The following is a 12,528-nucleotide window of genomic DNA, read 5'->3' as shown; positions in this document are numbered from 1 at the left end:
TATGTGCAGTCAATTAAAACAGAAAAGTCTCACTCTCCAAAGGGTGTCTGGTCAGCATGACGTAAACTGCTATCTCACCAAGGAGGTGAGCACTGTCCATAAGAGATGACCCAGCATGAGCTGATGTTAATAGGCTTCTTATACAGAAGCATCATATAGCAAACGGAGATAAGTGCATCATACCTGAAGCATTTCCAGTGGCTTTTGTTGTGACAACCAAGACGTAGAGCAAACTGACAGACAAATGACTGCTTCCACATGCTCCGTCTGTTCAGTCAGACTGCCAAGAAGGACAAATGCTCTTTCCGATGGTACATGAAACGAGTGTAGCACATGTGCACATAGCTGGCAGGATATAGGAGTATTCGCACAGGAATTCTCAACAGACTGGGCCATGTTCTGGCATCCTGTCCTGCTACAGTTTTCTCTCTAAGAAGAAACTGAGTGGGATTACAGATAGTCCCACTTGACTTAGCTCTTCAATTTCAGCGCTGGCTTGTTGATAACAATTCTCATTGTTCTATAAAGGCACCTTTTTTGTAAATGAATGATATACAATGTAAAGTTGGGTCCCTGTGTGTGTAAAATCTTGCTAGATTGGGGATACAGCAACGTGGGAGCTCCTTTGCTTATTACAGCCCCGACTGAAGCTGGCTGACTCATGTCTCTGAACGAAAAACAGCTCTTAATAAAACATGATGGGCCGCCTGTCTGCACTGTCCTTCTCCCAATAATATCTGCTGTGCTTTGCCACCCAGGCATCTCTTTCCTGTCTGACTCCTTATAGACTTGTTGCTATTTAATTTCAACATATAGTGTATCACTATATGAATCTGTCTAGATTTTCTACTATATAAAGAGTGTTGATCTCACAGAACTGGTCATATTGTGCTCACTGTCCCTCTGCGGGTGATTTTGTTTTGTGTAATACTGTACATGTACAGTACCTACTGTCAAACATCTCATTTTAACTAATATTCTCTGTGGTTCTTCGCTTCCTCTCCTGTTTTTTCCTCCCCGTCCAATTTTACCTTTTCTCTGTCTTTCTTCTGATCCTAATGTTTATTTTGTGTAATCTTAAAATATGAGTAGTGTCACTGTGAATGTTCGGAGGGCAAAGATCAGTGGGAGTGAGAAAGGGAAGATTCCAAACAATAAACTCTGCCTTGGGAGGGAGAGGTCCAAAAGGTGTTCCACTCAATGACCCTCCGTAACCCCCAGCGAGCTACTGGGTAATTCATCACTCTGCATTTAGCTATGCAGGTAGAGGGCTGAGACAGGTAGAGTGAGCAGCATTAGCACTGATTGCCAAAGAGCTGATGTTAAATTAAACATATTATCCTTCTGGATGACCAAAAATAGGTAGCATTTCATCAGGGCTTTCCCACTTTTCCTTGGTGATCATTTTAAATACCTCATCATTTTTTTTCAAACTGAAACTCTGCAGTTCCTTAATTTGAATTTAGTGTTAGTCCGCGTTTTATTTTGAATGCCTGATTATTTTTGATACAGTGGGGAGCACAGGTAAGTGCTCATCCTCTAGATTTGCTTATAGCAGCCAAAGCGCCAATCTGTAGTGTAATTATGGCATGGTGGGGCACCAGGGGCTAATTAACAACCAAAGCCTGTGGGGAAAGAAACAAGATGTTTCATTAATCTCCAATTTTCTCCACTGCTTCTGTGAAAACAAAACTAAGAATCCCAAGAAAGCATTAAATGGTTCTTAAAACTAGCTTAACAGATATACAGCCATCAATAGGATACAAATACAGTGCAGTGAAACAAATTAAAAACTAAGACTAGTTAGTTATTAACACTTATTAATTCAATTGGTATAGTGTACAGACAATCAGTAAACAAGAAACAGGTGATACACATGGCAATTTCTGCTGCTGCTAAGATAAGCATGAGCAGTCATAGCGACCATGTCTGCAAAGAGAAGAGTACCACTTACAGAAGCATAAACGTCTCAAATCAATAAAACAGCATTGAATCAAATTTCTAGAAAAGTAAAGCAAGACGAGTATTTTCGCTGTAAGAATAATAAAAACTGAATAAGAGTGGAAAGAGAAAGCAGAGCAGCTCACTGTAGTGACTCAGGAGGGGAAACAACCATTTCCTGTCTCCAAAAAGAGCATGTGGTTCATCAATTATGGGTTATTTCCAACTGCTGCATCTTGTTGAAACCAGACACATCTACGATGACGTACATGTACAAATAGACAAACATCAGGCAGATCAACAGGCTGATGGTGAGACCCCTTGAAGCTTTACCAGACACATACAGGTGGTTTAAAGGACAGTCCGACTGGTGCAGCTGAGCTAACAGAAGAACAGGAGAAACACAAAGGCCGCCTGTCTGTAGATAGTGCCCACCTGCCAACCCCGAAACATTTTAATCTTTCGACGGCCAATTACTCTAGAGCCAGGCAGAGCAGAACAGAAACTCACACTTCACTTCCCTAGCAGTCGCAGATGGCCCTGCAGGCAGATTCTGCTCTGCCCGTCTTCACTCTACCCGTCTTCTCGGCTAGGACTACTTTCTTCTGATAGGAATGAAAAAGCGGTGAAATACAGTGTTTGGCAATGCTTGAGAGAAAGATAGCAGGGGGTACCCATCATTATTAAAAAAAAAGGGGATCGAATGAAAAACTAAAAATATAACCCATTCTGCTTGAACAAATAAACATATGAAGACAATATTGTCTGCTTATGTTTATGTAGATGGCCCATATGTGCGCATATATACAAATGATATACGAATTAAATATTATTGGCAAGTCAAGATAGACCTTAATTTCATCTTGTCAAATCTTAAAAGAAAGTACTTGAACAGTACAGTAACTTTTCGTCAGTGGTCTGGCTTTGTTCTTGTAGTTTTAACACCGCTGGAAAATCAAAACATTTTCAGAATGGTGTGATGGTATGACACGCCACAAAATGCTGTCGATGCGTGACTAGCACCTAAAAACAATGGATGACTTCAGAAATAAAGAGTTGCATGATGCATGTCAAAGTCACTCAGCACTATTCAACTTTTACACTTCTCGACTGTTACTTGCCTCACGCTTGACACTTTGAGAGCTCAAGTGGGCAGAAATTTAAATAACAACAAAAGTACTTCAAAGTGCAAACAGACTGGGATTTTAGTGCCGAAAACCGACGTTCTGCAAGCCTGAAAATTACTGGTAAACATTTTGATTTTTATCTTAGCAGGCACCAGTTATGAGTAATTTGGTTTTTCCAGCAAATGGAGCAGCACACTACATATAATATTCCATAGGTTTCTGTATTGCTTTCTTATTATTATGTACTGTGCCTGCGCAAAGAAAGCAGGACACAATCACACATAAACAGTATACAGTACTTCAGTGTTACCATGGTGACAAATGTATCAAAAAACTCAGCAAAAGAAATCTCCATTTACATGAACAGACTTGTTGTAAAAAGAGCTCAGACCCAGGCCTCTTTTAAATCAAATGTGATGTCAGAGAAAGGATAAACATTTTGAAGATGAAATTACAACATCTCTCATGTAATCAAGCCATTGTGTTTCTTGCATGAAACTACAGAACGTAAAGCTGGATGACCAATCTCTTGTCTCATTCCAGACATCTTGGCATTTCAGTAGACAACGCTGATGTTTTCCTAAACTTAACCAAAGGTTTTAGTAATCTCAATTAGAGCGCGAGGGTGCTAAGGACTGCTGTGTATCTGATATACACTGTATCCTAACATCAGCCGTACAGTAATATGCACCAATATGTAAAAACAATGCTGTGATCACGAAGTAAATTTGTATAATCCACACCAAGTGGAATAGACTTTAAACTGAGATGCTCAAAATAAGTCTGTATCCAATATCATACAAAGACAGCTTTGCCTCAATTCTTATTCTATTTTTTATTTTTTTTTTTAATTACAGCACATGCGTCTTTCATTCTCTGCAACCTGGCCAGATTAGCATTGCAACAAATACATTATGTGAAACGGGTCTAATGTAAAATATAATCCCTTGATATTGTAATTAAGAATGAACCATAGGATAAATATTACTTTTTTATTTCTCTTTCTCTAGTGCTTTTTATGTGTGAGACTCTCGTTACCAGGAGACATCACATCACGATGTTTGGGACACTAAAGGTGTGAATTTTTCTGCAATCTGATCAACTAAATTGATATGCAGCTCAGTCCATCGGACAGGAAGTCAAAGTCTGCATCCTTCTGCACTGTATGAGTGTAGATAGCTAAATGTACTGTACCAGTCGGTCCAGTGTCACTATTTATCCATAAAAGCAAAGGCAATAAAACACAGCACAGTGTTTGCAGATTCATTATCACAACAGCAATATTCTCTGCAGGTAAATAATCTAATTATATATGTGTGATATCACAGAGTAATCCAGAAGGAATATGCTTAAATATTTGTTAAGTAATACAATGCTAACTGATGATGTATTGTAGCAGAGGTTGAGACACATCCCTGCATTGTTTTGCTGGAAGCCACTGCATTGGGACAATCTCTTTGCCAACAGTCTCAGTCAAATGAAAGCTGTGTTTCGTGAAACAATGCTACTGTTGGTCTCAACGTGACCTACTACCACTCTCTATCAATCTCCTTTCTACTGTCAAACATGGTCTTCCTGTTGGCACAGGAAGACAATAATAGCTATTTTGGTATGAGTGAATGAGGCAAATGAAGCAGTCCCCGGGTGTCCCATGTAATGGAACAAAGGGCTCAGAGGGAAGTGAGCCATGTTTATCCCTCTGGTTATCCCTCTATCTAAAGCTTGATGAACTGATGATGAGGCTCTGAGGGACGTGCTGCTTTAATGGGAATACTGCGTTTTTCTCTCCAATTTCTTCCCCTATTTTCAAACTATTTTCTCTGTTTTTATTTGTCCTCTGTTTCTCGCTCTATTTGTGTGAGCGCGCTCCCTCTTTGAGCTTAGCTCTGGAACAGTATTTTCTCCATGAGTGTTTGTTGACAGCTATCCTCCCTCTTATAACTGTAGACTCTACAGGCAGTCTCTCACAGCAAGGGCCCAGCCTTTTACACTACGCTGCTATCAACAGCGGGCCAGCTGTAAGCAATGCCTGCTGCTTTCAGATTATCTTTAAAGCTGAACCATTTGGATCACACAGACCATGGGGCTATATTGCTGTCCATCATGCGGATGTCATTTAAAACCCATCTATCACAGGAGCAATGTCATTAGTGCACCTATACACATCAAACATGAGCATTCCCTCATTTAAAAATCACATCACTTAGGCATTTGGCACAGTGATTAAAAGCACAGACAAATGATAAAACAACAAGGTGAACTCCATCCATATGCAACACTTAATGGATGGATAAAGAAGATTAAAAGGTTACCACAAAGTTATGCCATACCAGTAGCATCAGCAGCATATTTATTGTAGCAGCAGGATTTTGTGGTGTGTTACCTGGAGGCAGGCAGGCGCTCGGCCATGTGGTTTGTTGACGTCCACGGCTACAAGCTGCCATCCCCCAGCAGCATCTTCATGGAACATCTGTGACACAAGGACAGCACATGAGGGGCACAATGCAATAAAAAAAATTGTTTTTAAAAGTTGCACACTACTCAAAGCAACGGACAAAACTCAAATACACACATTTACCCTTTGGCTACATCTTAATAAACATCTGTGGCCATCTGACATATCATCCACAGAAAACGATACCAACACAAAAACAGGTCAGAGGGGAGACTTAGGGTCACCAGAATTTGTTCTGAAATTTAAAATACCTTATAATTTAATTTTAAACCGCAATGTAATTTACAATCGAATATGAGGCAACCTGACAGAGGAATTATTAAAATTTGAAGCCAATTTAAATTTTGCACAGTTTCACTGATTATGGTGTATGGTGAGGGGGTCATAAAAAAGTCTACCAAATATCATGGCAATCCAGTCATGTGTTAAGACACTTCTCTCAAAACAAAACAGCAACTAACTAACTGCTACTAACTAACTGCTATAGAGCAAAACTCTGGGAATCATTAGGGCTCCTCATCTAGGAAGGAATTTTTACACACAAATGTGCCAATCTTTCAAGTATTGCAAAGATATTCCATATTCCAGGATAAGTAAATTTAACCTGCTGGTGGCACTAGAGGAAAAGTCAATGGATTACCAAAGTCAGACTATAAATGTGTGCACAGAATGCTGACAGACATGCCACTAGCATGGCGACCTAGATACCAGACACACAGGTTAGATATCATTCAACTAAAGATAAGCCAAATTAAACCTCATTGTAATTCAACTTCAAGCTCAACCTTCATTGTAACAGGAAAAAAGCTTGTTACTGTGAAACAAAAAATGACTTATCCATTGTCTCTTTATCCACACAGTTGGGATTTAAAGCATAATCGTTATTATAAGTCACAATTATCTGGAGACAGCCTAGACAGCAAAGTCAAGCAATGGGGAGTGGGGCATGAGTTTGTTTCCCGGTGGCCAACTTCTACCAGTCTGTCTCTCTAGGGAACATGAAGAACAGAGCATATTGTTTTAGCCTTAGTGATTGACAGTTAAGTGTTACACCACAGCTAATTAGTTTTCCCCCCTCTAAGATAAAGATTGGGGCATGAAGATTACAATTAATTTTAATAATGGAAATAAAGGCTAATTGTTTTCAAGGTCATAGCAGTGTGTTCATGCACCAAGTGGCACCAGCTTGTTTTCCACCATGATGGAAATAACAAAGGTCTCACGTTTATGACTTTCCAAATTGTATAAAATATTACAGCACTGACAACAGTTCACCGTCAAGAAAACATTTATGATTAAAATATATTGTGATCAAAAAAGAATTTGGATTTTTCACTTTTGAGTTGAAATTCAACAAAATCCTAAGAATTCTGTGCAACCCTGCAATATTGTTCAGACTCACCACAACCTTTATGCAAATTTAACCTAAACTTTTTACAATTCCAAAACCACATTTGCACTAGAGTTGCTTATAGGAGCTTGCTAACACTATGCAGGTTTACATGTTAAAGTAAAGACTGCACACGAAGCATATGATCGGTTCACACATGACAAAAACACATGGAAGATTAGATTTCCACGTCTGTTTATAAAGGTTACTGCTAAAGACTATGCAGGGGAATTCCCTGATGTTCTGCAGGAAAGTGGGAATCAATTGCTTTGTACCACACACAGTGTTGTGGTGAATCACAAATGTGTTTCATAGATGGACAAACATGCAAAATACACCTGGAAAATGGCTGAAACAAAGAGACAACAGACAAGAAAAATCATCATGACAGAGCCTGTTACAACCAGATCTGTTTCAAGAACACATTGAATGAAGGTGAGTTTGATTAAATAAGCTTGGTTAGTGGTACCATTAGTAAAAATCACATCACATATAAATCATCATCAGTGCAATGGAAGCGTGCTTATCTGTGTGGTGTAAACTGTTTTTCATTTTTAGTGTGTCTGAACACAGAACAGTGTGGATTAGTCAGGCTGGACCAATTTGACATTGATTTTTAATGCATTAAGCTCTGCTGTAAATCTATACATATACAATTATTTATTTTTAAACAATATTTAAACCACTCATTTTACAAATTTAGTTGTTTAAAAGATGGCTAAAAACATTGCATCATGCATTACAATCTGTCTCAAGAGCTCAAGATCCTTTAAGAGCGGTCTGAATATAGAAAATTGAGAACTTAATCTGGAGGCTCGCTCTTCCCCACAGCAGTATTGTCCTGCTGACCATGTGCTAATCTGCCTTTCAGTCTCTTTCTAAAACCTTGTGAAATGTGAACTGCTTTACCTTAGTAAGTAACTCGCTTCTAACCAATGGAAAGGCAAGCCACCATTTAAGTCTTTGTCATGGCACAAACAAGGTTTTGATTCTCCAACAAATGATGTGGCTGTTTTGGACTGGAAATATTCCTTAAGAAATAGAAGTTGAAGACCATGAAGGTACAGTAGGAGCAGCAGACTGCCATCCCAGAATGTTTAGATTCATTAGATCAGCCTGGCAGTATCTCTACATCCTGATACAAATTGACAATCAATTGGCAAATTTCCTCTCCTTACCCTAATGTGGAAGACATACAGAAAGGCTGATAATATGATATCAATACTAATTTTTAATCTTTGGACACAACAGCCTAATTCGTTACATTGCAGGATAGAGCCCACTCCCCACAAAGCACTGTGATTCCATAGTGAATCTTTTGAATACAGTTAAGTCCTCTTTATCCAGACATGTGGAATATTATATCCCAAGAACCAAATGCAGAGAGCAAGGGCATGACTGTGACCTGATTAGGTGCTTGTACTTGGCCAAATAAATCAGCCTAATTTGCATTGCTAAATTAAAGACAATGCATATTTTATCTGACCAGTTTTAAAGCTGGATTGATCTTTCATACTTACAATAAACAGATATTCTAATGGCCTAAGTGGCCTTAGATGCAAATATTTATGTAAGTTATTGATGCCCACGCACTCTTGCAACTTTTATTAAGTATTTTAACATTTTTGCACTGTGTATCCAAATGACCAGGTGTGTCTTGACGGTGAAAGTTTCACCTGTGTTGTAGCAGTTGAGGTGGTACTGCTCCGGGACCCCCACATTTGCTGAAACTGCACTCTGATCTCAGCAAAAGTCTCAATGATAACTGCAATGAATACATTCTGTGAAAGAGAAGTAAGACACACTGAAGTAGAAAAAAAATGTGACAATTAAAAATTAATGACAATGCATAGGTCCATGTCTTGACTTCATTTCAATATCTGTGCATGAGATTCACTCTCTCATTAGCCAGAGAACATTCTCCTAACAAGGGGAGATTATTATCTCTGTGGGTGAAAGATTAGGTTATGTCCATTAACCAAAACCTTTTTATGTTCAACTATCCCCTGCTGCCATGCCAAGGGAGCTCAAAGTGTTCTGAAAAGTGCAGCACAGAGACTGGCTCTAACCTTGACAAGCCATGCCAAGAAGAAAATAAGAGTTATAAAGTAGAAGTAGGAGCGCCAACGAGGGAAGCTGTCAATGGCTCGGTACATGAGGAACACCCAACCCTCCTGTGACGCAGCCTCATACACAGTAAAGATGCTTGTACCTAAACAGAAAGAAATACAATAATCAGAGATGTGCACTCAGATGACAAGATGAGCTTGTTGTTGAAACAGCTGTCATTATCTGTCTTTTGCTTAAAACAGAGACATGCTTAACCCTTACACCAATTATCATGGCTCCCCTCAGACCAAGTCTTTCTAACAGACAATACGTTGAGTTTCTCTTTTTATCTAAAATGAATGTACTCTCTGACAGCTTACATGATGAAAAATACAGAACCGTGGTATCCTCAGAGTTCCCCTTCTTTATAATGACAAGCCATGGAATTCTGTTTGGCAGACTCATTAAAATGATGAACTGATCTTTAATGCATGTCTTTGTTGCTGACAAATTTGGTCAGACCAAGCAAACGTTAATTTTGTGAGTTGGCCAAACTAAATAAAACTCTTGGCTGTTTTCTGGTTAACACACTCTCAGCAAATGAAGGGCCTGTACTCTGCCAAGATGATTTCATTAGGAAATAAACCATTCCATATTAATCTAATGTTTGAAAGCAAAGAGCGTGTCACTTTGCCATTTAAAATAAGGCCAACAGAGCCTTTTCTCTACATAAACTTCTTGAGTGCATCATGTCACATCACTGTCTGTCAGTGTAACTGTATAATAAACAGACAGATTGCAAATCAGTAACATATGAAGCTTTCAAAAGGTCACAATTGTTATGAAGAAATAATTTTATGTTACCTTCTAAAAAAATGTTCCATTCACCTGCACTACTTTTTCATAACCTGTCATCAACAGAGTAAGACTGACTGTGTTAGATTTTTCAGTCTGGATATCATCATATCATAAATTATTAAGCACATTACATTGTTCTAAGCTTATCATCTTAACAGGTCTTAGTTAGAACCTTTGAGTTTCTTTACTAGAATTACTTGGTATTTAAACCGAAATCCTCACCACACTAACAACATTGGTGGAAATAGCTTATTCACGCTGCCTGGTTGTGAATAAAAGTAATACATCTGAATCTTTAATAAATTCTTTTAGGAAGTGAGACCTATCCCAATAAATAAGATTTGACTTAGATGATCTATTTGTTTAAAGTGTACAAATACACCATCTGAGTAATACATTTGGGGTGGATATGCATTGAACTTGATATATTGTAATCATGCACAGAGAACCTGATAAATACACAGTACATTTTATAACGTCAAACTAAAAGTACTGTTTACTACGAAGCTCTCGGTCTCCTTCATGGCTATGTAAAAAGTAGGTACACTGCACTCTGCGCTAACACTAGATTTAAGCATCACTGAGAGAGTAGTACAGGATGCGACAGGTTATTCTCAATATGCTGAAAATGTACGGGTGAAAAACAACTGATCTAATGGAATTTCAATAATTATGAGTAAACTTTACTTCTAATGCAGAGATCAACAGTAAGGTGCTTCTTGGTCTCTGAATTAATAAGAAAATATAAATGATACATTTGGATAAAAAAAATGAACACTGCATGTTTTTTAATCCTTATCTTAGTGTATATGTGTTTCTATACGTTAATGAATGTGTATCAACATAACTATACCCAGTTCATTGAAGCCACTGTAACCAAGCTCCTGTCGGCTGAGACCCAGTTCTTCCAAGTCCTCGCATTTGAAGCCATGAGGACACTGATAGCCTTCTCCATCAGGGGAACAATGGGTGTCCGGGATGGCCAAGCTATTCCACGACACATTACTGGCCAAACAAAAACCAAAAGAGCAGCATTAAATAATGTATGCTTAGTATCTATATCTATATCTATATATCTATGTGTGCGTCTAAAAAAAAGAAGCCAATAAATACATAAATCATAAAATCAAAGAGAAGACAGAGTTTGCATAAACTTAGTAGAAAAAGGTAGAAGCATACAAACTATACATGCAATACGGGCTACATGTCCACACATTCAGAGCGCATAAACACAACATTGCCCCACCTCCCATTTCCCCGTCTGTTAGTCCATTAGGTGTTATCCGGGAGCTGCTTCATGTCTCTAATGATAATTAATGCCTTCAAACTGCCTGCGCAGACATTGATCCAAATTATTTTAGAGTTACAGGATCAGAAGGAATAATTTATTGCACTGTTACAAAAAACAATCAGGGGCCTAGTGGTGAATCCTGATAAAGCTTATTAGTCTGGTACTGAGCCAGACCACTGCTGTGTCTTATCAAAGAAAACGCTTTTTTGATGACAAGAGAAAAGATAAATGAATCCTTAAATGAGAGAGCAAGTGTCCAGCATTAAGTAAATCAAATAAAATGCAACTCAAATTTTTAATTACTGAAAGAACTTGTTAATGATGCTTCTCTGAATTTTTAATTTGGTAAAACCAAAATTAATTTGTAAAGCTTTCAGATATTGTAACAATGAGGTCCAGTGAACAACTCCTGCCCACCTTAACTAGCACATAAAAGGTGCCTGTGAAAAAAAAAAACAACCCTTTTGCACTTTTCCAAAGGATTTACATTAAATATTACATAAATTGGTTTAAATTATGTTATAACTTTAATAATAAATGATAAAAGGGACTACACTTACTTAGCCCTTTTACACCATATTGGACAAACCACAGTTTAGTTTGCTCGTCATTCAACCATACACAAACACAATCACACAGTCAAGGCTTTCCTGACCCACTGGGAGCATCTTTGGGTTTAATATCTTGCACAAGAATACCTTGACATGTGAACAGAAGGACACAGGAGATAAATCACAGACCCTGTGAGAAGTGAACAACCTGCTCCACCTCCAGAACTACAATGTAATTGTATTATGTAAGCCGCCAAATCACTTTTTCTACTACAAGCATTCAAATTCATTTTTTCTCATTACTCTACACTCAGTACCCGATAATGATGAAGTGAAAACAGAATTTAGAAAGTTTGCAAATGAATGAAAACATCAATGAGCAATCGAGCACTTTACAACACTTGAAATTTAGCTCAGGTGCCTTCCATTTCCCTCGATTGCTGCTGAGATGTTTTACACCTTGACTGGAGGCCACCTGTGGTAAATTAAATTCACTGGACACGAATTGGAAAGGCATACACATCTATAGAAGGCCTCACAGCTGACCACACAGCTGTATCAGAGCAAAATCCATGAGGTCAAAGGAGACAGGAGACAAGAGATCAGAGAAAGGATCATTGCAAGGCACAAATCCGGGGAAGGCGACAAAAAAGAGCACAGGAGCGAGAGCACAATAACTTCCATAATTCTGAATTGGAAGAAGTTTAGCATAACCAGGACACTTCCAAGATTTGGTCGCCCAGCCAAACTGTATCATCAGTGAAGAAGAGCCTGAGAGAGGGGACCAAGAACCCAATGGTCACTCTGACTGAGCTTGAGAGATTCTGTGTAAGATGGGACAAAGTTCTGGGCTTTATGGCAGAGTG

At 38.5% G+C, this 12,528-nt stretch overlaps 1 protein-coding gene across 8 annotated transcripts in view; it reads right to left on the bottom strand.

Annotated features, from left to right (window-relative positions):
- The window catches only part of nalcn (sodium leak channel, non-selective), a 60,106-nt gene that overhangs the window by 37,765 nt on the left and 9,813 nt on the right, over nucleotides 1-12,528 (bottom strand). For all 8 annotated transcript variants that reach the window (XR_010915214.1, XM_067516481.1, XM_067516484.1 and 5 more), the window contains 4 exons: nucleotides 10,674-10,825; nucleotides 8,983-9,125; nucleotides 8,590-8,694; nucleotides 5,452-5,538 (listed from right to left, as the gene is read on the bottom strand). Coding sequence is in view for 7 of the 8 variants with exons in the window: in XM_067516481.1 (XP_067372582.1) it covers nucleotides 5,452-5,538; nucleotides 8,590-8,694; nucleotides 8,983-9,125; nucleotides 10,674-10,825 (487 nt within the window). In the remaining variant the exon portion in view is untranslated. The remainder of the gene's footprint in view (nucleotides 1-5,451; nucleotides 5,539-8,589; nucleotides 8,695-8,982; nucleotides 9,126-10,673; nucleotides 10,826-12,528) is intronic.

This window comes from Channa argus, chromosome 9 (genome assembly GCF_033026475.1).
Source record: "Channa argus isolate prfri chromosome 9, Channa argus male v1.0, whole genome shotgun sequence".
Lineage (NCBI taxonomy): Eukaryota > Metazoa > Chordata > Actinopteri > Anabantiformes > Channidae > Channa > Channa argus.
Note: the sequence above shows the minus strand (reverse complement) of the source record. Positions and strands in the feature narration are given on the sequence as shown.